Source organism: Lissotriton helveticus, chromosome 7, assembly GCF_964261635.1.
Source record: "Lissotriton helveticus chromosome 7, aLisHel1.1, whole genome shotgun sequence".
Taxonomy (NCBI): domain Eukaryota; kingdom Metazoa; phylum Chordata; class Amphibia; order Caudata; family Salamandridae; genus Lissotriton; species Lissotriton helveticus.
In genome coordinates, this window is record NC_136068.1 from 1,363,745,371 (window position 1) to 1,363,771,013 (window position 25,643).

Sequence of the window (25,643 nt, forward strand, 5' to 3'; positions counted from 1 at the left end):
GGAATCATTTTTTAAGAGAAAGGGGCCTCACTGTTTTCAGATGCTCCTGCACTGGAGGGCTGGGAATAATTTGGTAATAGAAAGGTGCCTGTCTGATTTTCAGGTGCTTAGCTTGTAGGACATTGTCACCTTGGCCCTGTTTCCTTCCCAAGAACAATATTCTCCCACTTACATTCCTTGTGTGTTTCATGAAAGGGCATGGCCACTTTTTTCGTCAGTTCTCGGGCCAAATTGTGATCCCAATCCGACCCTGCCTACTCTTCCCTCTTTTGTCTGCCTCTGTGACATCCTCTCATTTGCCCAGGTCGAGCAAAGCCTCTGACTCTTTATGAATCTTTAAAATGTCAGAAATGTATTCTAGATAAGGACAAAACCAATAGGAATCGATTTACTACTTTTAAAGTCCTGCTTTGTAATAAGGCGCGTACTATCTGTCCCCATGTGTGGTGCGTACGTCTACAAGCAGCGTCACAGCATACCAATGTCGAAAGCTTGACGTGTCACTCAAACCTGATGCCAGACTGTTGGCCGAAATTGACTGTTTTGTCTCACGGGAAGAGATGTCTGCTTAATTGGGTTCTATTCCTTGATAAGTGGGTCATGTAGCGAAAATCCTCGCTTTTTTCTGCAGGGAGCCATGGTAATAGTTTCCCAGGTGAGTCGATGTGGTTATGCTCGATGTCACATGATCAGGTGAATTATACGGCTGACCTGAGGCAGTTTTGCCAAATCTGTATATGAAGTGAAAACACAAACCTCCAGCTGCAGTGTCGAGATTAAAGAAACATAATCACAGTCAAGCAGTATTAACAATACTATTTTTTAGATAGCCGTTATGTTTTTCCTGGGGACACCTCTAGTCACTTAGATGGGTGCTGTAGGTCTTGGTCGGTTGGTCCTCTAAAGGCCTGCAGCCTTCCTGTCTTCCATTATATGCCAGCAGTTTAGGTTCACCTCTGTTCTGTGCATACAGGATGCTATGCAGGGTTCCCATACTAGGTTTGAGAATAATTTATGTATTTTATATTTTGCATTGCCTTTAGTGTTTGCGTGTATGATTTATGATGGCAATGGGTCATGACAGACAATTAACCACATCGGGGCTCATGACGAGCTCAGCTCGTCATGAGGCACAGTGGCGCTGTGCCTCATGACGAGCTGAGCTCGTCATGACCGTTGCGCCTCGCCCACGCGGGGATAATTCCCCTGCTGTGCTAGGCGTTCTAAGAAACGGTCGTGGTCATGACGAGCTGAGCTCGTCATGAGTACAGCGCCACCGTGCTGCGTGATGAGCTGAGCTCGTCACCGCGGCGCTGCGCGAGCCCCCCTCTCCCCCAGCACAGCGGGGGAATTAGCCCCGTGGGGAAGGGGCTAAAGCATAAAAAAGTGATGGGTGCAATGGTTGAATTAATCTCAGCCACTGGTACTCAGTCTTGACCCTGCTCCTAAGGGGGAAGTGCAGCCCAATTTGCAAGGGCAGGTCCTCCCTGAACTGGAACTCAATCAACCCAGGTCTGGTTCCGATCTTTAAGGATCGTTAATTGGGTAGAGCTCGACTCTCGTGGCGCAGTGTGCACGGGACCGAGGCATACCCGTCCAACTTAGGTTGTCACACTGAGGTTTTCAAAAAGTGATGGATGGAACGCTTGAATTAATCTCAGACACTGGTAATTACTCAGGGTCGCATTCCAGCCATCATTATTTTGACCATTATTGCACCTCAGTTTGGACCCAGCCATATGCAAATCAGCCTTCACCCTGCTCCAAGAGGAACTGTCAGGCAGTTCAGGCTGGACTGTCCACGTTGGAGCAGGGTCAAGGTATGGCAAGGTATGCAAAATATCGGCAGCCTGGGATGTGGTCCTTAGTAAATGCCAGTGGCTGAGATTAATTCAAGCATTCCATCCATTGCTTTTTTGTATGCTTCAGAGCGACATCTAAAGATGTCTGTAGCTAGGCCAAAACAAAACTATCTATGCAATATGAATTAAAAATCACAACTCTAAAAATCTTTTTAATTTGATTAAAATGTGTTAAATATATTGCAATCTTCAGCACGACTCAGTAGTTTAGAGCCAGAATAATATACGGCCCTACACATGGCCCCACTCTTGTCCACACCAGTTCCGGTCAAGAAACTGCATAACCATGTAAGAGATCATTAGTTGATTGACAACTGTCGGGCAGCAAGGTCTGCTCTAATTGCTGCAATTAATTGTGCTACCCCAGAGGAAAGTAAGGCTGCAAGCCAGGGCTGGCTTTAGCGCTGGTGGCGCCCTGTGTGACCATGTTTGTTGGCGCCCCCCCCCAATGACGACCCCCACCACAGATTCTCTCACTATCACCCTTTAACAGTGACCAAGGCTCCATAACCACACTCTCTCAGATGCATTGAATTAGTTATATAGCGCCACTCATAGCAGTGTAGGGTGTCAGAGCACTTTACATCACGCACACATTACACAGAGGCAATCAATCAAATGTGTGTAAATCAGTGTATAGGAAATGTTACATAAGCCAAAGGACAAAGTGTAGGAGTCACATGTCATCCATACTGGTAGGCAGTATAGTTTGAGTGCTTGGTGTGGAGAAGCACAAACTCAAAGTCGAAAAAGAAACAGCATAGTTGGGAGTTTTCTTTAATGGCAAGAATCGATTTCTAACCAAATTAACACTTCTTGCAACATTAATCAATTTTCTAATGTATATTTTGCAGTGTGTATGCAGTTCTATGATGAAATTTAATAGCTCACTCTTCTATATTAGGACTTTAAGATATATAAATTGCAGGTAACAAAAGGATGCCTCTTTTAAAAGCAGTTACCTGCTGAACTGTTTACATTATATGCACTCCGTAATCTACTTGGTACATGTTCTTTGCAGCAGGCATGTTAACCCTCTGCACTAACTTCACATAAGTCAAACACCTACCTATTCTGCACCTAAGCGGAAGGCTCCAGTTTAGCGGCCACGCACCAGCCAAGCAGCGCATCAGCCTCCCGGCCCACCTCTCGCCGCACCCGCTCCGCGGGTGCCGCTTCGTTGGTGGGTGCCGGTAGAAGCAGCATCCTGAAGGACTGAGGCGAGGACTCCACTAGCAAGACAGCAAGGCGGTAAGGGGCGCGAGGGACCAGCGGGGCTGCGAGCGTGCGGGGACTTCATTTCCCAGAAGTCCCTGCAAGACCAAGGAAGAGCTTCCGGTCCGCTCTCCCTGCTGGCCCGCCCCCCGCCCATCCAATCTCTGCTAAAAGCGTCCCTCTCCCTTCACTTCGGGGGACACCTACCTATTCTGCACCTAAGCGGAAGGCTCCAGTTTAGCGGCCACGCACCAGCCAAGCAGCGCATCAGCCTCCCGGCCCACCTCTCGCCGCACCCGCTCCGCGGGTGCCGCTTCGTTGGTGGGTGCCGGTAGAAGCAGCATCCTGAAGGACTGAGGCGAGGACTCCACTAGCAAGACAGCAAGGCGGTAAGGGGCGCGAGGGACCAGCGGGGCTGCGAGCGTGCGGGGACTTCATTTCCCAGAAGTCCCTGCAAGACCAAGGAAGAGCTTCCGGTCCGCTCTCCCTGCTGGCCCGCCCCCCGCCCTTTACGCCTCCTACTTAACCATATTTCCCTCCCGCAGCGCGGGACGCAGCTCGGGCAAAGACAGGGCCGTTTGAGGCCGTTCGAGGACGGCAGAGGACGGCCCAGGCCCTGTCACCCTGCACCCCACGACAACCCCCCTGGGCCCGCCCGAATATCTAACGCATATTATTGGGGCTCAGGATGCGTCCCAAAACAAGAAGCGCGTCCAAGAAAGCAACACTGGTGACGCAAGTGACCGGCCCTATAGACCTGTTTATATCCAGGGTCAACGACACCATTGACAAAAGCATCATCTTACTGGAGAAAAGAGTCTCTTTAGACCTCATGCAGGCAAAACGATCTTCGCTCGGCTCACTTGCCACCGCAAACTCCCCCGTTCACCAGGTGGCAAATAATAATAATTGCTCCTTACCACTGCCATTAACCATCGTTCCTACGGTGACTGTTCCAAACTTAGTAGACTTATCCGTAACCCAATCGGACTCCGATCAATCATATGTTGATCTCGACGCAACCCCAGACTTAGAAGCTTGTCAATCACCGGTCGAGAAATTAGATCAGAGTGCCATTTGTAATTCTTTACCACCTGAGCCAGAAATGAACGTAGAACCAACAAAAACAAAGGAAATTATCACCACTCTCCCAAAGGAAATGCCAATCATCAAGGGAAATTCAAAAATAAAGAACCATAATTTGATCACACCTACCCCAAACTCCTCGGCAGGTATACCCTGTTGGGTGGAAAACATGGTTATGGATCTAAAATCTGACCTTGAAGCCAAAATCACTGCACAGATCAAACCCCTCATATCGAAGCTGGACAGACTCACGTCACTAATCAACACCAAATGCAGTTGTAAATCAAGTAGGAATGGTCCTGCCCCAACACAGGGAGCTAAGGAAATACCTCAAAAATCACCCAGCACCAAACAAATAACAGGTAAAACAGATAATCCTAACATTTCGCAAATCAAAAAAGCGGCAGAAACACTTCCTTTAGCAAAAAAAGGGAGCAATTTGGAAGTCTCCCAAAATACTCCGGAGGTGGTAGCTCTTCCTTCTGCCACACAAACAGGTTTAGCAGGTCAATCAAAAACAAATAATAGACAAACAAAAGGGAATTTCACTATCCCAGCAGAGACCCCTTCTCAGGAAAAACCATCAGATCTGAAGACAAAGCAACCTCGGCCCAAAATAATTAACTTACCCCCGGAAGCCTCTCCCTTCGTGGTGGTGTTAACAGCAGTGCCCCCACTGAAGGAGGGCACAAGAGAAACTTTTGCAGAGCTGAGGAACAAATGTGCCCAGTGGCTCCAACTCCACAGACCATTACCCGCCCATATTAGGGGTGACATCTTCTCTGTACGTAGAGGAGACTGGGTTGGTAGAACCTCGAAGGCAATAGCGGGGGACGTCATCAGTATCAAATTCAGGGAGATAGGGGCATCAAATTATATCTGTAACTCGCCCAACAGAGGTCCTGCCACAAAAATAAATCCCCTCCCTTTGTCTTATTTTTTATCCTCACCTTCAAGGCAAAATTTTCCCTTTTATGCATACCCACCAAATCCCGGCCCTGTGAATCCCCCTGAAAATAACATATATCATCCTCAACACCATTCAGATAGGCTTTGTTTCCCACAAAACTTACAACAATCAGCCTTTCAGTGGCAACCACCTGCCTTATTTCCCCAATCTGCACACCACGCCACCCAACCTCCCATCAACCCACCTCAATATCCATATCACACCACCCAACAAGGGTGGCAACCTCAGCAACCAATGCATTATAGTATCCACCCTTGGCAACAGCCGCGGCAAGGATGGTTTCCCCCATTCAACCCACTAGGCCCAAATCATCATGGCAGAAATAAGGACGAATGGAGTGGCCAGGACCATCGGATAAAGTGCAACGATTCCACACGTTGGGATAGCTGGAATGGCCTCCAATTAGTAAATAGATACAGTCCCCTGGAGTGCGTTGATTGACTACCACAATCACAACCTCAGGAATACTCCCAACCTCAAATAGAATTCCCGTCAGTCTCCCCAGACTCAGAGACTCCACCAGCTCCCGAGATCCTAAATGAATTAAAAAGAACAAAAAGCTCAAGGGACAGCTTAATAATCCTGAGTTTGATCTCGTGGAACATTGCGGGATTAAGGACAAAAATAGAGGATGGGACAATCCTGTATCACACGCTTAACCATCAAGTACTATGCTTGCAGGAGACATGGTCCCTACAAGAATATCACCTGCAAGGGTTCAAAACGTACTCGTCCCTCGCGCAGTCGGGACACACAGGTAGACCAAAGGGAGGTCTCTGCATTTTTATAGCCAACACTATCCAAAACGTTAAAATAAAGGCTATCGAATTGGCACAAAATTTGCAGATCCTTGGTCTTTACTTCCAGAAAAGAGAGTCAATGATCATCATCAATTTTTATAACAATCTGGACGAATTGGACTTCGAGAGAGTCTTGGCCCACCTCCACGAAAAACTAATTAATTTAAGAATGAAACAAGGAGAAGGAGGCCCGGTAACCATACTATGGGCAGGCGATTTCAATCTGCACGCCTGTACCAAATCAAAAAGAAAATGCCCCGGCATGGTGACAGAAGAAGGCCTCTTACTTACCCATTTCTCCCACAACAAAATGGGAAGGCAAATGAATGATCTCCTATCCGATCTGGATCTCCAGATAGTAAACACCTCGGACTATGGGGAAAACTCACTTGCACCCACCTATATCGGAAGAGGCTACCAAACTACGGTAGACTTTAATATTATATAAGCATCCTTACAACTAAGAGTAAAGAACTTTGAAGTAATACCAAATTCCCAAAGCGACCATGCAATTCTAACTCTGGAAGTCTCATTAACTCACCAGAAATGTTCTCCAGAAATAATAGCTAACGCACTGACTCAGGAAGATATTAACATGGATAAAGTAAATGGGTATACTATAAAATGGGAGAGGATAAATCCAGAGGAACTCACTAAAGAGTTAATAAGATTAGTCCATCCCCAAATTGAAATTTGTTTGGATACAGCTACCAATGATATGGATCTTCTAACTAACTTCGCCCAAATCATGGAAAAAACTAAGGTGTTACTAACAAGAAAACAAAAACCTGGCTCATCTAAGCCTAATGGCTGGTTCAATCAAGAGTGCACCAAGGCTCATACAAAACTAAAGTTAGCCCTAAATAAAAAAGAAAGGGATCCCAGTACAATAGCCACTCTTAGAAGTGAATATCAATCAAAAAACAAGAAAAAGGAGGAAAGAGGAACTGAAGCGAGAGCTGTGGCATGAACTCCACATCAGCGCCCAGGAAAAAAACTCTAAAGCCTTCTGGAAAATTATAAGAACTCCCTTTTTGGCAGACGACATTTGCCCAAAAATCGAAGCTGCCATAGACGCTGTAACTTGGGTATCACATTTCACCAGTATCTTCCGAAAACCAACCCACGACCAAGACCTGGAAGAAGAGGAAAAAACACTCCCACCATACCCAATAGATATAAGCTTTGATATTCCTGAAATTCTTGCGGCATTGAACTCCACCAAAAAAGGGAAAGCTCCAGGGCCGGATGGTGTCCCGGCAGATCTTTTTAAACATCAAACAGATCTCTGGGCACCAATTTTAACAAGAGTCTGTACCGCTACAGCAAAAATAGGAATCTTGGAGTCTTGGACTAGGTCCATTATGGTGCCGATTTTTAAAAAAGGTAATCGCATGGACCCCGCCTGCTATCGCCCAATTTCCTTGTTGGACTCATTGGGAAAAATAGCAGGAAGAGTGATTTTAGAAAGACTTCAGGACTGGGCAGAAGAAAGAGGTATCTTATCCGACCTTCAATTCGGATTCAGAAAAGGATTAGGTACCGTGGAACAAGCCCTAAATTTATCATTAATCTTCGGAAAATATGTGCATGCAAAGAAAGCAAAACTTTATATGACCTATGTAGATTTGTCCGCGGCGTTCGACTGCGTCGCCCATACAAAATTGTGGTCCCTCTTGGCACAGATGGGGGTAGATCCTCCACTCCTGAATTTTTTAAGGGAACTCTATTCCAACCCATCTGCAAGAGTCCGTTACGGAATAAAGGGAGAATTGACGGCGTCCTTCGCAGTAGAGCGTGGGGTCAGACAAGGTTGTGTCCTGGCACCCTTCCTTTTCTCCCTCTATACCAACAACTTGGAGGTTGAGCTACTAAAGGGTGCCCGTGATCTCCCCTTGGCAAAACATCGCCCGATCCCCGCTCTGCTGTATGCGGATGACGCCGTCCTTCTCGCACAAACTCCCCGTGAACTCCAAAGGTCCCTTAATAGATATTCCCAGTTTATGAGAACTCTTGACCTCCACATAAATGTGAAAAAAACTTTTGTAATGAATGCTGGGGTCGGGAAAAAACAGCAAAACTCTATTTTCCTCGACAGTCAAAAAATTGACTCAACCAAAGAATACTCTTATCTGGGGGTCATGATAGACAATAAACTCTCCTGGAAACCAGCAGTAGAAGCCAGAAGCCATTGTTTTAAAAGAGCACTAGCCGCTTTGGTATCGTTCTCTCAAAAATTAGGAAAACGCCCACCCAGAGAACTGATAACTATATATAAAGCCAAGTGCCAATCCACAGCTTTATATGGAGCAGGACTATGGGGACATACGGACGTCACCTCTCTGCAAATCGCAGAAAATAAATTTTTCAGATTTATCCTATCTGCCCCCAAAACTTCCTCCACTTACGCCTGCCACTTGGAATTAGGGGCACCATATATCGAAGACCTTGCCAAGTTACAACCACTTTTACTTTGGCGACGTATCTGGACATCAGATAAAAATGCCCTCACAAAAACGATAGTGGCGGACGCAATGTCTCTGGACTATGTTTTAAAAATTAAATGGCTGGCCTACATTCGGACCTTTCTTCGCGATCTTGGAATGGAAAAATATTATCTTAATCCCGAAAAAATTGGAGAACTGGCAAATGAGAACCTAAAAAAGCGAGCGTTGGACCATTTGACTAAACTGAGACTTCAGGCTGAGGCTGGGAAACAGTCGGCGCAGCACGCCATGCTGGTTCAATCTACCCCTTCAATGCAGCCCTATTTAAATCTTGACATTGGTACTTTTGAACGATTCCTCCTGATAAGATTCAGACTGAACTTATTTCACAAACTGGTGGTTTTCCCAACACCAAACGTTTGGGACCTAAATTCACCTCCATGCCCATGTGATGGGATATCAGGTCAATCCACGCTTCATACAGTTCTGTTCTGTAAATTTTATCAGGAACACCGCAAACTCTGGCTACTGACCCTCTTAAAATCGTGGGGTCTCAGACAATGCAGAGTAGCCATGTTGAGCCTGCAGTTTTTGGATACCGAAGCCACATGTTACCATGTCCTTAATTTTCTGAAATGTATATGCAGACATAGGAAAAACCTTTAAGAAAAATATATTTGTACTGTATATATTAATGAAATTCCTTTTTTGCGATCCTTTTAAGTAACTGATAACTAGATCTCTTTGAAGATTTTTTAAATTGTACTGCTTTTATGGATTGTAATAATCCGAATAAAGTTTATTATTATTATTATTATTATTATTATAAGTCAAAATCTCAACTATATAAAACTCGGATCTTTTTCCAGGAAGAACATTAATCACAGGAGTTATTTAAAAACCCGACTCCCCCAGGCAGCCAGCACCCGGTGCAGTGGCACCGGTCACACCGCCCTAGAGCCAGTCCTGCTGCAAGCCACCAAAAACAAATTATAGAAAATACAACAAGAGCTGGGTGGAAATATATGTGATGGCAGGAACTACTTGTTATATGAAGATCAAGGGACTAGGGTTACTTTTAGTACATAACTGCATTTGGTAAGATACGCAGCCCTATAACTAAACCTTCTATTACTGCAACAGTGTGCTACTCTCGCGTTTCGCTATGCTGGTAATCAGTACGAGCGGCAGCTCCTATTCCTTTGATATGCAGTGTCAAGACCTAGTGACTTGAACACTTTGCACTGTAGGTGATCATGTCCTCCATAGATTCACAAAAAAGAGCAAGCCCCTGGTATCCTATGTAAAACATGGACCTATTCTATTGGAACCTTCCACACATCTGAGTAATGTAGTCCTAAATGGTGCACCGGTGCCCGCATGTTGGCCAGAGCTGAAATTGTTCCTCTTCAGAAAATTATTAAAAATAACCTGGCAAATTACCGACCTAATATTCTACTTGATAGCATCCAAAACATGTTTGCTGCGCATTACTGTCCAGACTTGAGAATTGGGTGGAAGATAAGAGATCCGGCCCCACTGCCAAGCAGGCTTCCAAACAAAAAATAGCACTGTGGATCAACCTTTTAGATTTGTTATTAACAAAATATGTAGTATTAAGGAAACTCTCCCTTTCTGTGGTATTCGTGCCTTTGTCAATGTCCCCAGGGATCTTTTATGTTCTTCGTTTTCTGAGCAGGTAATCCCTCCCGGCATTTTACATATGTTAATCAGACCCAATGAGCGAAGTTTTGCCAGGGCTCGTTGGGGCCCTGCCGGAAAAACGCTAGCACTCTCGTTATTCTCTTTACACATGAACAATTTGGTCGGGGCAGCGGGGGCAGATTCTATTGATGGCCCCAGTATTGGTGGAAAAGACCAACTGTGACACTCGTGTTTGCTGACAACATCCATGTGGGCTCTAATACTCCTCTAAGCCTATGCACCATTCTAAATAAGTTCTGTGAGTTAAGCTCCAAAAAAGACATAACAAGTAATACAAGCCAGCAAAAATGCATGATGTTTTAGCCAGATAAAGGCTGACTGAGTAAAATCCTATTTGTGGAACCAGTTGGCTGATTAACACGTTAAAGGTCACAGCATTACGCAGACTTAACAACTGAGCAATGCAGACAATTGAAAGTCTTGTTAAAATTCAAACAGCCAGGAAATTCATAAAACAAGGTGCTCTGTGAGACAATTTAATCTGGTCAAGAAATAATTTAAAAAAAGTGTTTTGGAATGTTTGAGATTTAAGGCATTTTTTCCCTAGAACATTCCACTGTGACGTTTGGTTTGTGGATGTTCAAATTCACTAACCACATGCGAATGTACATGATATACATCACTGGTTTCGAAATGATATGCACTCCCTTGTGATTGAGATCCTGTCTTTTCTTCTTGCAGAATGGCAGTGTTTTATTCCGAATTCGGGTGGCCGGGGGCCCGGTGACTGGCAGCTACCTCTCGCCTCAAGACGGAAAGCCTCTGCACCACCCAGCTGTGGACCGGTAAGCTCCATGGTTTTGTCAATATGTACAATTTGTTTTCATTTGTTTGTTTAAATACATTAAATAGCAGCAAGATGCTGGCTATCGGCCACTTCATTAAGGCTCAGGGGCAAATTGTGTGCCTTCTATTTCCCATCCTCTTTTATCCTCCATTCTCGATTGCTCCTTCCCAAACTGCCAGACACCTGGGAGTAGTTTATCAGAATGTGACTGGAACCCTTCAACTACAGCACCACCGGCGCAGCCAGACTCCAACTATTATTAGACCCCTCCTTCCCTCAGCCAAGTCGCTCATTAACACCCTAATTATTGGAAACTTTGGGGGAAGAACACTTGCTAGCATAGACCAGTCATAAACATTGTAATGACGACGTTTTTCTCTTCAGCAACCCCAGCTGGTGTACTTCATTTGTGACAGTTATTATTAATATTATGATTGATTAAAGCATTTATAAAACGTGACAGCTATTCCAGAGAGTGTCCAGGCACTAATAGTCAATTCTAGATTCATAAGAGGCAATAATAACAAGCATTTGCAATGTAATAGGTCTCGCATTCACACATGTTTGAGCTATTGGCATTGTAAATGACAATGCCTTTTATTTATGTTTTGGGTTTTAATCCCTTGGCCGCGGCGATGATTCCGCCGCGGCGCTAGGGGGCAGGGGGGCCGCGCGGCGCCGCCATGCTCGTGACGGAACCATTCCGTCACGAGCCGCGGTGGCGATGTACTTGTGACGGAATGGTTCCGTCACGGGCCCGCCGGCTCAATAGAACGCGTCGCGCAGGCGCGGCGGCCGGGCCATGACTGAACCATTCCGTCACCAGCACAGCCCCACCGTGGCTCGTGACGGAATGGTTCCTTCACGAGCATCCGTTATGAGCACGCAAGGGGTTAAAACATAAATAAAAGGCATTTTCATTTACAATACTAATAGCTTAAACTCTCGTAAATGCAAGACCTATTGCTTTGTAATAAAGGGCCTTCTCGACCACTTGTTAGATTGTAAATATCAGAGGAAGAGACCGGCCTGCGACATCTTCAAAGTAGTGATAAATAGTGCAGTGAAGAAGATGAGTAAGTGTTGTAAATTACACAGACACAAAGTGTGAAGTGAGAGTTGCATATGATCCGAGCTATAAACACTAACAAAGCGCTCCAATACCTTTCGCTCTGTGATTACACTGTTGCGGCTCAGGAGGAAGAGGGGGGGTGGCATTTCCTGCCCGCTCGGTGATTTGAGTGTGCAGTGTGGCATTGCGAAATGTCATTGTTATCTTTGGCCTAATAAAAAACACTCCAGCTGTAGTAGGGTCCTGGCTTCACCTCCTGGTGCAGGGCGGGCTGTGTTTTATGGTAGGCATGGAGGGAGGAAGGGATGGTCTCGGCTGCAGCTCCAGCCTCGTACAGTGACCGTGCTATTACTAGTGAGCGAGAGGCGCTGAGGTGGTGGTATTGGTGGTGGTGGTATTGGTGGAGGTGGGGGTATTGGGGGGTATTGCTGGAGGTGGGGGTATTGGTGGTGGTACTGGTGTTGGTGGGGGTATTGATGTTGGTGGCGGTATTGGTGGTATTGGTGGTGGGGGTATTGGTGGTGGTGGTGGGGGTATTGGTGGTGGTGGTGGGGGTATTGCTGGTGGTGGGGGTATTGCTGGTGGGGTACTATTGGTGGTGGTGGGGTACTATTGGTGGTGGTGGGGTACTATTGGTGGTGGTGGGGTACTATTGGTGGTGGTGGGGTACTATTGGTGGTGGTGGGGTACTATTGGTGGTACAATTTTGAAAACAACCACTCAGGTGGCTTTAGTACAGATGACATGTAGCACAGATGTGCTGTTGTCAACTTCAGCCCATTAGCACAGGATTATGTGCTACCTGGAATTCACACTACCTAATTAGCTAATCATTTCTAAATCTATTTTACTGGGGTGGGGGGGGGGTGAAACAGATACGAGATAATGCTGGGTTAAAGTGATTGAAAGAAGGGGCCCGTGTTACGGGGCAGCCGTGCTGCTTAAAAAAAACACAAGCGTTTACAGCTGAAGCAGCTCATGACCGGCTTGCAGTAAGACAAAATTAAATAAAGCCAATAGTGCTTACACACTAAATAGCAGGTCCCATGAAACAACCGAAGTAACAGGGCCAGTCGCCATGGGGAGGGTTCAAATGAAGACAAGGCTGTACTAAGGAGGGACTAACAAGCATATTAACGAATCCGAAGGAAGCATTTACGAAAGACAATGTCACAAGCCAATGCAAAATATGGGAGGAGAGTGGGCGCTGCTTCTCTCCCATACTCTACTACAGCAGTCTCTCAGAGTGAGCAGTGCATGCACGCTGCTGCTAGGCTCGACCTAAAAAGCAGAGGGTTGCGCCCTTGACAGAGATTATCTCTCTAAAAGATACATTGAGGACAGCAAGTATTGGGTAAAGACCGGTAGAACAGAGATTGTTTGGATGGAGCAGGAATACCATTTGTAGATGCTTTGGAAGGGAGAAAAGGAGGTAGCCTGACAGGTAGGGATCGTGAGAACAAAGGATGAACAAACACTCTGTTACCCTAGAACTATGAACCACTTATCCTAAGAGGGAGTCTCATTTTTTAACAGAAAACATTTTACTATTTAACAATTTTCTCTCATTATCCTTCACAACCAAAGAGTGACTCTTTACCCCTTTTCTCAGTCACACAGATATTTCTCATCTTCATTCTTTACCTTCCAAGTCTGCACACTACCATACAGAAACAAATCAGTTCATCGTGCGCAGATCAAACAACTAGCTTAAAACTTACAATGAAGATCCATGGTTGACCAAAAGAGGTTCAGTTCACTTAACCAATCTTTAAAGACGGAAGGGAGTAACCCTCAACTAAAATTCGTATAATGGGTTAAAACAGTCTTGCTTTTCATGCAGGTTATTGATTTTTACATTCAGCACTTTTAGGTAGTACAGGTCGGAATTCTTTTCTATTTATGGAGTGATCCATTTTTATTTAACATCAATTATTAACACTAAGTAACTCGGTTCAATTACCATCAAGCTGTAGTGTAGTTCCTATTATCCCAATAGGCTCTGCGCATTGGAATAATACCTTCAATAGTATAGGCCTAGACCAGACGTTAACTAGGTCTTCTATTGTCGATATTAGACTTAAAGTTTTGGGTTTGCCAGCTAGCTCAGAGTTCACTAGAAACTTTCTCGAATAGGCAAGGAGGAGTTGAACCTCCCTGGATAGACAAGAAAGGATTTAGTTTCTGACAACCATAGAACATGACAACTTTGCTCTCCCCTAATCAAGAGTGTATCTCTAGAGTCGTGTGAAAACAAAAGACAACTTATTTTACTCAGTCAGTACGTGCATTCTTAGTCTCACCAGATTGTGGAGAAAAGGAAGAGACGGGCGTATTCAATAAAAGATGGTATTTATTGATCAGTCTCTTTTCTCGTACAAGAGAAATGGATCGATATTATTGCAATACTTATGGTTAAGTAAAGTGCATACAATAAAAGCAGAAGTATAAAATAATACTGTAAAAACATTTATATGGTTTCTAAGCCATAAGGTAGTTTAAAATGGATAAAATAGATACATACACATATACATTTGACTAATCGTACTCAACTGGTGTTTCTAACTACGCCTACCCCGGTGTACCTGACCTAAGCCTAATACGTGGGCGGGAATAGAAAGTAGCAGTTTAAGTTAAGTTTGTTTTGCCAAGTGACTGACTCAAGAATTCTCTGCAAGGGGTTATTCAGTTCTGTACCTGGAATCTAGGATGAATGAGGGATGGTATCTCTCGTCTCTGGTCTCGATATTCCAGGCTGCCTGCGAGGGCTACCCGGAAGCGCCAGAGCTGGATTTCTCGGCAGGAGAAAGCAGCGTCTCGTTCTCAGCGCGTCAGGAAGGCGGGGCGGCGCCAGCGGGGTCTGCTCTGCTCTGGGCTTCGACAAGTCTGGCTGCTCCGATCTCGTCACAACCGCGTGTGTTTGCTTAAGGCAATACCGGTAATATTTATACCTGTAAGGTGCCGAGATTGACGTAAGGATGGAGATAGATACGTCAATAAGGATGTCATACGACTTGGTCGTTAGCACATTCTTTTGCTGAAGTTCTCGATGAAATCAAAACAATGGCCGCAGGGTTTTTCCCAGGTTGTCATAGGTTTGATTTGTTTTGAGAACTCCGTATGCCTTATCAGGGGCTGGAGGAATATCGCTTGTCTAATTAGATGGCAAGCGTTATGACCTAATCAGATAACACGTTCCTGTGCCGTAGTGTGGCTTAATCAGATAACGGTTTCTGCATCATGGGATGGCTGCTAGTTAACTTGTTAACCAGAACAGGGTCAGGAATAGGGGGATTGATACAGAACCTATAGGAATACATCACAAAGCTAGGTTGCTCCCCAAAATGTTGCACGAGACTGCTTATTTTAATATATTGAAGAGGGCCTCCACTGTCTCTCACAACAGGGTCTAACCTGCAAGGAAAGAACGAGCTGGGTGCTGTGGGTAGATTGAGGGCACAGAGTCACTCCCTGAACAGTGAGATTTCCAGACAGGCAAACACTATTAAACCATAGCAGTAAGTAAAATATCACAAGCGCCTTTATTTAAAACATACTGGTTATTTTCAAGAACACGCTATCGCAAGTGAACGCCAATGCAAACAAACTGAATTTAGAAGCAATGAAATAACATTCCTACAGCATACCGTAATCCGATAAGTCCTTGGCTAGCAACCTGTGTTCTTTTTAAGAAGTATTTGCGCCCCCTTTGTCTTTGTATGATGGCTTGCAGGGGGGCTCCCCCTCCAGAGGTGCCTGCACTGCATATTAGGTGTTGGCAAAGTCCTTGGAAAAAACCATTTGTGCACGAGCCCAGGGCTGCTAAACTGCAACGAAGAGAGTGTATTGTTGTTCACAAATCAACAGACTTCAATGTTATTAACTAGTGGATGTGCCGATGGGTGTTAAAAATGTGACTGACCACTTTAGCAAACTGGTAACTATCACCCAATACCATGACGTTTCCTCTGTGTCACAAAAACTTGACTAAGTGAAGATTTGGGACCTATGCAGAAGGACTTGGCCCCTTCGGTGTTAAGTACCAATGCCAAGTACAAAGGATAAAACAAGACGTGTGCGCGCACGCGCACTGGCAAAAACGAAACTTATCGTGGGGCGGGACTTCCGTTTTGTGAAGCCCGCGCCCACGGAGTGCCTGGCCAGAGGAGCAGCGCGGAGGCTGCAGATGTCCGGAGTGGCGGTAACTGGGCCTTAGTTGTAGGGGGGGGTGGGGGGTGCGCTTCTGTGTATGTGTGCGGCGGGGCGGGGGCCGGGGGTCTCTGTATGTGTGTGTGCGTGCATGTGTAGGTGCGCTGGTGTGTGTGTGTGTCTCTGTGCGTGCTGCTGCGGGGGAGGGGGGGAGGAGGGGAGGGGGGTGTCTCTGTATGTATGTGTATGTGTGCATGGGCGCTCGTGTGTGTGTGTGTGTGTGCGCATGCGTGTGTGGTGTTGGATTGCGAGAGCATGTGAATGGCAGGCAGGGGATGTGCACAGCGCCGTGCGCGCCCTCGAGGGCAAATCGGAGACGGCAGAGGCTCGTGCTTGTACACCGTCTCACATTCCCCCAGACACGCCAGCAAAAGATCTTTCGCAGACAAAAGCATGCTTCGCATGCTTTTTAGGTCTGCTCGACCTAAAAAGGACTTTGGCACTTCTTCCACAAGACCTTCACTCCCTTTTCAACCTATCATGCCCTCCACACCACTTGCACCTACCTCACCTTCAAACCACCATGATGATGAGGGAGACACAGGGTATAATCCACAGCCCCAATATGACTTTCCTCAAGATCCAGATCAAGAGGAACCCTGGGAGGAGCCAAGAGACCCTTATGATACACATCCTATTCCTCATGTGTCCACTTATCCTACTAAGCCATCACCCACCGATGACACAGTAGTTTTTAACCAACTCATAGACAGGGCAGCGCAATTCCACAACGTGGACATGCACAGTGACCCTGTAGAAGAGGACTTCCTCTTTGACACTTTCACTACTACAGAGAAAAGTGTCAAAACACTTCCAATGCTGAAGGGAGTTCTAAAACATGCACCTGACATATTCAAGCACACAGCCAGGGCACGGGTAATCAATCCCAGAATAGAGAAAAAGTATAGACCGGCTCCTACAGACCCCACCTATATCAAGGGCCAGCTGCCACTAGACTCTCTAGTAGTTGCTAACGCACGAAAAAGAGCCAACTCTCAAACCACAGGGGAAGCCCCTCCCCCTGATAAGGAGTCCAAGATCCTAAAGGCATCTCGCAAAAGGGTAGCGGCACAGGCTTCCAATTCTTGGAGGATCGCTAACACGCAAGCACTTCTGGCTCGTTACGATAGAGCACATTACGATCAGCTCGAAAGCCTTATGCAACATTTGCCCGAGCCGTTCAAAGCACAAGCAAATGATCTTAGTCAGGAGGGAAAGTTCATCTCCAACGCCTCCATTAAATGTGCGCTGGACGCTGCAGACACCGCAGCTAGATCCATTAATACTAGTGTCCTCCTACGCAGACATGCATGGCTACGGGTTTCCGGCTTTAAGAATGAGGTGCAGTCCACCATTCTAAACCAACCGGTTAACCCAGACTTTTTATTTGGTCCTGCGGTAGACACCATCTTGGACAAAATGAAAAAGGACACAGAGACAGCAAAATCTATGGGTGCACTGCAATTTCTGCAACATAGGGGCTCCTTTCGGCGCTCCTCATACAGAGCAAACACACGAGGAAATGCCTCACAAACATCTACCTCCTACAAAGGTAACACACAAGGTTCCTTTACAAAAAACACCAACAGAGGTGGTTACAGAGGTAACAATCCTAGGGGAAGTGGGCGGGGAGGCAACAACACCAGAGCCTCCGCCTCCACAAAACAGTGACTTCCTTCCGCTGCCTCCGGAACACTTAACACCAGTCGAAGGCAGACTACAACAGTTCCTACCTGCCTGGCAAGCCATCACCACAGACAGGTGGGTGAGAGAAATTATCCAGTCTGGTTATTGCCTAGAACTGACTTCTACGCCACCAAACATACCACCCAGACATCGTCCTATGTCCACAGAACACATCACCCTACTTCAACAAGAGGTAAAGATCATGCTGCAAAAGGGGGCCATAGAGCCAGTCCCTTTCCACCAGCAAGGGACAGGGGTATACTTCCTTATTCCCCAGAAGGACGGTTCCCTCAGACCACTACTGGACCTCAGACCCCTAAATCAATACATACTGTCGGAGCACTTCCATATGATCACACTACAACAAGTACTCCCGTTGCTACAACAAGAAGACTTCCTAGCAACACTGGACCTCAAGGATGCGTACTTCCACATACCCATCCATCCAGCCCACAGAAAATACCTCGGGTTCACAATAGAAGGGCAACACTACCAATTCAAGGTTTTGCCCTTCGGGGTTACCACGGCTCCAAGAGTCTTTACAAAATGCTTAGCCACAGTAGCAGCGCATCTCAGGAGGCAACAAGTCCATGTGTACCCTTATCTGGACGATTGGCTCATACAAGCAAAGTCGTACCAAGAGTGTGCAACACACACGTCTCAAACTATCCAGTTGCTGCACAGCCTAGGCTTTTCAGTCAACTACACAAAATCGCATCTGCAACCTTCCCACGTACAGCAATACCTGGGAGCCACTATAAATACCTCAGTGGCAAAGGCATATCCAAACACAGCAAGGATAGCCAGCATGCAGACGCTCATTTGCAAATTCCAGCCAGAACACTCCCTGCCAGCTCAAGTCTTCATGCAGCTCATAGGCATGATGGCCTCCTGCATATTCATTGTCCCCCATGCCAGACTTCAGATGCGCCCATTACAGGAATGCCTAGCAAGGCAATGGAACCAGGCTCGTGGACAACTAAAAGACCTAGTGTTGGTGGACAGTCGCGCTCCCAACTCTCTGCAGTGGTGGAACCCACAAAACCTTTCCAAAGGGCGACTGTTCCAAGAGCCAGTTCCACAAATAGTACTAACAGCGGACGCATCACTGACAGGCTGGGGAGCCCATCTCCTCCAATACACGGTACAAGGGCTCTGGACAACCAAACAGAAAAAACTGCATATCCACCAACTAGAGTTGCTAGCGATATTCCTAGCCCTCAAAGCTTTTAAAAAATACGTGTACAACAAGACAGTGTTGATCCGGACGGACAACATGGCCGCAATATACTATATCCAAAAACAGGGGGGGACGCACTCTCCACAGCTGTCCCATCTGGCGCAGAGCATATGGAAGTGGGCGATCCCAAAGAACATCTTTCTCCTAGCAGAACACCTTCCAGGGAAGGACAATCAGATTGCCGACCTGCTCAGCAGGCACAGCCAACAAATAAATGAGAGATTCACCAACAGGTTCTCCAGCCATTCTTCAAGGAATGGGGTCACCCAGAGGTAGACCTGTTTGCCACAAAAGAAAACTCCAAATGCCAGTACTTTGCCTCCAGGTTCCCACATCCGCAGTCACTGGGCAATGCGATATGGATGAACTGGTCAGGCAGATTTGCGTACGCTTTTCCCCCAGCACCGCTGATTCCGCTGGTGGCACGCAAACTGCGGCAACACTCGCTCACCCTAATCCTAGTTGCTCCCACATGGGCGAGACAACCGTGGTACACAACGTTCCTAGAATTTTCAGTAGTTCCCCATCAAAGACTGTGCCTAGCACCCCATCTTCTGATTCGGAACCATGGAGAAATAAGACACCCAGATTCTAATCAGATGAACCTAGCGATCTGGCTCCTGAAGTCCTAGAGTTCGGATACCTTAACTTGCCCCCAGACTGCATGAACATCATTCGGGAGGCAAGGAAACCTACCACGCGCGCGTGCTATGCAGCCAAATGGAAAAGATGTGTTATTTACTGCAACAATAACCAAATCAACCCATTAGACGCTTCCATAAAAAACATTATATGCTACCTGTTGCATTTACAAAGATGTAACTTAGCATACTCTTCCATACGACTACACCTCGCTGCTACAGCAGCGTACCTTCAGAACAGGCAACACCTTTCTCTCTTCAGGGTACCAGCTATTAAAGCATTTATGGAGGGCTTGGAAAGAGTGATCCCTCCAAGACACCCTCCTTCCCCAGTCTGGAATCTAAATATAGTGCTTACCAGACTCATGGGACCTCCTTTCGAACCTCTACACTCATGCGAATTGCAATTCCTAACGTAGAAAGTTGCATTCTTAGTTGCCATCACCTCACTCAGAAGAGTGAGCGAATCGCAAGTTCTAACAATACAAGAACCCTTCATGCAGGTACATGCTAACAGGGTAGTTCTTCGAACAAACCCTAAATTCATGCCTAAAGTCGTATCCAACCTCCATATTAATCAAGCAATTGAACTGCCAGTATTCTTTCAGAATCCACAATCAGTAGTTGAAAGAGCCCTGTACACGCTAGACGTCCGGAGAGCTCTACTATACTATGTGGACAGAACTAAATCATTTAGGAAAACAAAATAACTGTTTGTTGCTTTTGCACCACAACACAAGGGAAACCCCATTTCAAAGTCAGGAATAGCCAGATGGATAGTTAAGTGCATTCAAATATGTTATCTAAAAGCTAAGCGCACTTTAACAGTCCCCCCTAGAGCACACTCTACACAGAAAATGGGGGCATCCATGGCTTTCCTAGGGAATATTCCCCTCGAAGACATCTGTAAGGCAGCCACATGGTCCACCATACACACTTTCACTAAACACTACTGTGTAGACGTGCAAGCAAAACAGCAAGCTGCTGTAGGCCAGGCTGTCCTCAAAACTCTTTTCTAAACTGCTGCAGCTGGCACAGGTGGCCACCGCTAGAGGAGATACTGCTATTCAGCATATGCACAGATATAAATTCAGCAGCCCACATGCCTCGAACCGAATATGCTACTTACCAGTATGCATCTGTTCTTGGCATGTAGGGCTGCTGACATTCATATCGCCCGCCCTCCTCCCCGGTGCCTGTCGCAGCTGCAGCATTATCTCTAGCATGGACATCTCTTACTTTCCTATCTCCACCTCTGCCACAATGGCGAAAAACAATCTGAACATGGAAAGGATGCCCATGCGCACTGTAGTCCAGGGGAGGAGTCGCCTACCTAGTGATACTTCGAAGACTCTTCCAGGACAACAAAGTGCAATCATCCGGACCCAACACTAGGCGGCGATCTATGCACACATATGAATGTCAGCAGCCCTACATGCCAAGAACAGATGCATACTGGTAAGTAGCATATTCCTACTGCAATGTGGAAAGAGTGTGGAGTGAATTGCAAATTCACCATACCCTACCATCCTCAATGCAATGGGTTAGTTGAAAGATTCACCAAAACTCTAAAGGGTGTGATCATGGGCCTCCCAGAAAGTCCTAGGCAAAAATGGGATGTCCTTCTACCCTACTTTCTCTTTGCCTATAGAGAGGTCCCTCAGAAGGGGGTTGGCTACAGCCCTTTTGAATTTCTGTTTGGGCATCCAGATAGGGGTCCCTTGTGTCTGGTGAAGTAGGGATGGGACTTACCTCACAAACAGGACATAGTGGACTATGTACTTGGTCTGCGCTCCTGCACGGCTGAGTACATGAAGAAGGCCAAGAAAAACCTTGAGGCAAGTCGAGAACTCCAAAAAGCTTGGAGTGACCAAAAGGCTGTCCTGACTGTTTATCAGCCAGGCCAGAAGGTATGGAAGTTGGAGTCTGCAGCCCCAGCAGCTTTCCAGGGCAAATGGAGTGGACCACATACCATACTTGAACAAAAGGGTGAGGTCACCTATTTGGTGGACCTTGGTACTCTCAGAAGTCCCTACAGGGTACTTCATGTGAAAAGACTGAAACTTTTTGTTGACCCGGCTTTTATGAGCTTACTCATGGCAACTGATGAAGGACAGGAGGAAGAAAGTGACCCTCTCCCTGATCTCCTCTCACAAAACCCTGATGATGGATACGTTGATGGAGTAGCCTTGACAGGCAGCCTCACTGTTCAGCAGCAGATTGATTGCAGGAAGGTCCTCAATCAATACAGGCATATGTTTTCTCTGACTCCCAGTCAAGCCACCTGATGTACCCATGAAGTGGACACAGGTGAGAGTCTACCTGTTAAGAACAAAATCTACAGGCAACCTGACCATGTCCGAGATTGCATCAGGACAGAGGTCCAAAAGATGCTGTAGTTGGGAGTGATTGAGCCCTCAGATATAGGCCTTGGGCTAGCCCAGTAGTCCTGGTACCTAAGCCTTACACCAAGGGTAGAAATAGAGATATTAGGATTTTGTGGACTACCAGGGACTCAATGCAGTCACTAGAAGTGATGCTCACTCAGTTCCTAGGGTATATGATCTTCTTGATATTTTGGCCTCAGCTAAGTACTTAAGTACATTTGACCTTATTGCTTGCTATTGGCAAATCAGACTAGCTGAGGATGCTAAACCAAAAACAGCATTTTCAACCCCTACTGGGCATTATCAATTTATTGTGATGCCCTTTGGTTGGAAGAATGCACCTGCCACATTCTAAAGGTTGGTGAATAAAGTTCTTAGATGCCTGGAAGCCTATAGTACAACATATCATGATGATATAGCTGTCTTTAGCTCTACCTGGGAAAATCGCCTGGTCCACCTGAAGAATGTTTTGGAGGCTTTGCAGAAAGCAGGCCTCCCTATCAAGGCTATTAAGTGCCAGATAGGGCAGAGCAAGGTTGTGAACTTGGGCCATCTGGTAGGTGGAGGCCAAGTTCAACCACTACGGAGCAAAATCCAGATCATCATGGAATGGGTTGCTCCAACCACCCAGACTCTTGTCTGAGCTTGCTTGGGCCTGACTGGGTTTTACAGAAGATTTTTCAAAGGATATGAGTCCATAGTAACTCCCTTGAATGGTCTTAACTCTAAGAAAATGCCCATGAAAGTTCAGTTGGCAGTCAGAAGGCATTTGATGACCTTATGCAGGCCATGTGCACTGCTCCCATTCTGCAGAATCCTGACCCTCTAAAACATTCATTGCCCAAACAGATGCTTCTGAGGTGGGGGTAGAGGCTGTGTTTTCACACCTTAATGCAGAGGGCCATTGTTAGACGGGGACCTGGAGGGTCGGCCGATCACAGTGATCGCACAGACAGGTAACTTCCCCCCCACAGATGGACACCACACAAAGTTCAGGGTAACACCTTTTATAGGCACTTCTGGGAGTAGAGTGGTACGATACAAGGCAATCAGGACACGATGATCCTCTCAATTCTAGTCTCTAGTAGGGGAAGGGGGTAGCGGGACAGTCTGGGTACCCACGGGTACGGGGGTGTAACGGTGATGGCTCACAATCCTCGAGCTCGGTGTTCGGAGGGGTCAGACCGCGGCAGCGCCGGCAGGTCCCGAAGAGGTCGTAGGTGGCAACGGGCCGCGGCAGCGCCAGCAGGTCCCAACGAGGATGAAGGTTACAACGGGCCGCGGCAGCGCCAGCAGGTCCCACGAGAATGCAGGTTGCAACGGGCCGCGGCAGCGCCAGCAGGTCCCACGAGGATGAAGGTTACAACGGGCCGCGGCAGCGCCAGCAGGTCCCACGAGAATGCAGGTTGCAACGGGCCGCGGCAGCGCCAGCAGGTCCCACGAGGATGAAGGTTACAATGGGCCGCGCCAGCGCCAGCAGGTCCCAACGAGGATGAAGGTTGCAGAGGGCCGCGGCAGCGCCAGCAGGCAGGACAATAGTTCACAAGGCAGGGCTGTGGCAGCGCCAGCAGTCCGTCAAGGATGAGTTCGTCGCGGTGTCTCTCGACTCCAGGATACAACTGCCTTCCTGTCCTGGGGCTGCCTCAGTTATAGGTCTGGCGCCCTTTGATGTCCGGACCCTCGCTCTTGGAGGTCGGGAGGTCTGGGATGAGGGAGTCCAGACACCCAGCAGGGGGGTGGAGCCAGCGCCCGAGGAGGCTGGGGGTGCTCGGCACCTGGCGGGGGAGAGCCATCGACACTTCGTACTCCCATTGACCTGCCAAGTGGGCCGTTCACCTCCTGGGTGGAGGGTGGTGCCGGGATGTCGGGGCCTGGCCAGGCCCAGGGTTGGGGTCGGGCTGAGGCCGCACGGCCGCGTGGTGCCGTGTCCAAGATGGCGGCTGGGCCGGGCAATGGTGCTGACGGTGGCCCGGGCCCTGTCCTGCGGGGAGGGAGCGAGCCCTTCATGTGGCCTGTCCAACATGCGTCCCCCCCCAGCTGAAGGCGGGGAGAGTCACCCATCTTCTTGGGGACTTTCCTCGTCGAGGCGGAAAAAGCGGGACAGGCCATCCGCGTTGGCGTGGTCTTGGCCGGGTCGATGTTCCACAGTGAAGTCCATCCCCTGCAGGGAGATGGACCAACGTAGTAGTTTCGGGTTTTCCCCCCGCATCTGCATGAGCCATTGCAGGGGTCGATGATCGGTCTGGACCCGGAAGTGGGTGCCGAAGAGATAAGGCCGGAGCTTTTTGAGGGCCCACACCACGGCGAAGGCCTCCCTCTCGATGGTGCTCCAGCGTCGTTCTCGGGCCAGGAGCCGTCTGCTGATGAAAGCCACTGGCTGGTCAAGTCCTTCGGGGTTCAGCTGGGAAAGGACTGCCCCAACGCCATGGTCGGAGGCATCTGTTTGGACGATAAATTCCCGGCTGTAGTCGGGGGCCTGGAGCACCGGGGCGGAGCACATGGCGGCCTTCAGCTTCTCGAAGGCCGCTTGACAGTCTGGGGTCCAGTTGACCTTCTTTGGTTGGTTTTTGGAGGTGAGTTCCGTGAGAGGCCCTACGATGCTGCCATAGTCCCTCACGAACCGTCGGTAGTAGCCTGTGAGTCCCAAGAAGGCGCGGACCTCGGTCTGGGTGATGGGGGACTGCCACGACTGGATGGCAGCGATCTTGAGTTGCAGAGGGGCCACCAGACCGCTTCCCACCTGGTGCCCGAGATAGGTCACGGACCCCTGGCCAATTTGGCATTTGCTGGCCTTGATCGTGAGGCCAGCTCGTTGGAGGGCCTGTAGCACCTCTCGGAGGTGGTGGCGGTGGTCGGACCAGTGGTGGCTGTACACAGCGATATCGTCCAGGTAGGCGGCGCTGAATCCTTCGAGTCCTGCCAGGACCTGGTTTACTAGCCGCTGAAATGTTGCTGGCGCATTCTTCATGCCGAATGGCATGACCTTGAAGTGATAGTGGCCATCAGGGGTAGAGAATGCCGATCGTTCTTGGGCCCGGGGTGTGAGACCGATCTGCCAGTAGCCCGCTGTCAGGTCGAAGATGCTGAGGTAGCGGGCAGCTCCCATGCGGTCGATTAGTTCATCTGCTCGGGGGATGGGGTGTGCGTCTGTCCTGGTGACCGCATTCAAGCCCCGGTAGTCGACGCAGAACCGGAGCTCCGGCGTGGCGCCGGGGGCGGCCGCTTTGGGGACCAGTACCACTGGGCTGGCCCAGGGGCTGTCTGAGGGCTCGATGATCCCGAGTGTGAGCATCTTGGCCACCTCCTCTTGGATGCAGGCCCGTACCCGATCTGGTACGCGGTAGGCCCGATGGCGGATAGGGGGACTGTCTCCAGTGTCCACGTCGTGTAAGCACCAGGGGGTGACCCCTGGGGTGAGGGAGAACAGGGTGGAGAACTGGAGCAGGAGGACTCGGCAGTCTTGGCGCTGTTCCAGGGTGAGGGCCTCCGAGAGTCGGACCCCGTCCACGGAGCCGT

General features: G+C 48.0%; 1 protein-coding gene across 1 annotated transcript in view; it reads left to right on the forward strand.

The window, feature by feature from the left end:
* USP43 (ubiquitin specific peptidase 43) overlaps nt 1-25,643 on the forward strand; it is a 1,198,532-nt gene that overhangs the window by 992,883 nt on the left and 180,006 nt on the right. Inside the window, exon 9 of the mRNA XM_078654683.1 lies at nt 10,787-10,890. Coding sequence (XP_078510809.1) covers nt 10,787-10,890 — 104 coding nt within the window. The remainder of the gene's footprint in view (nt 1-10,786; nt 10,891-25,643) is intronic.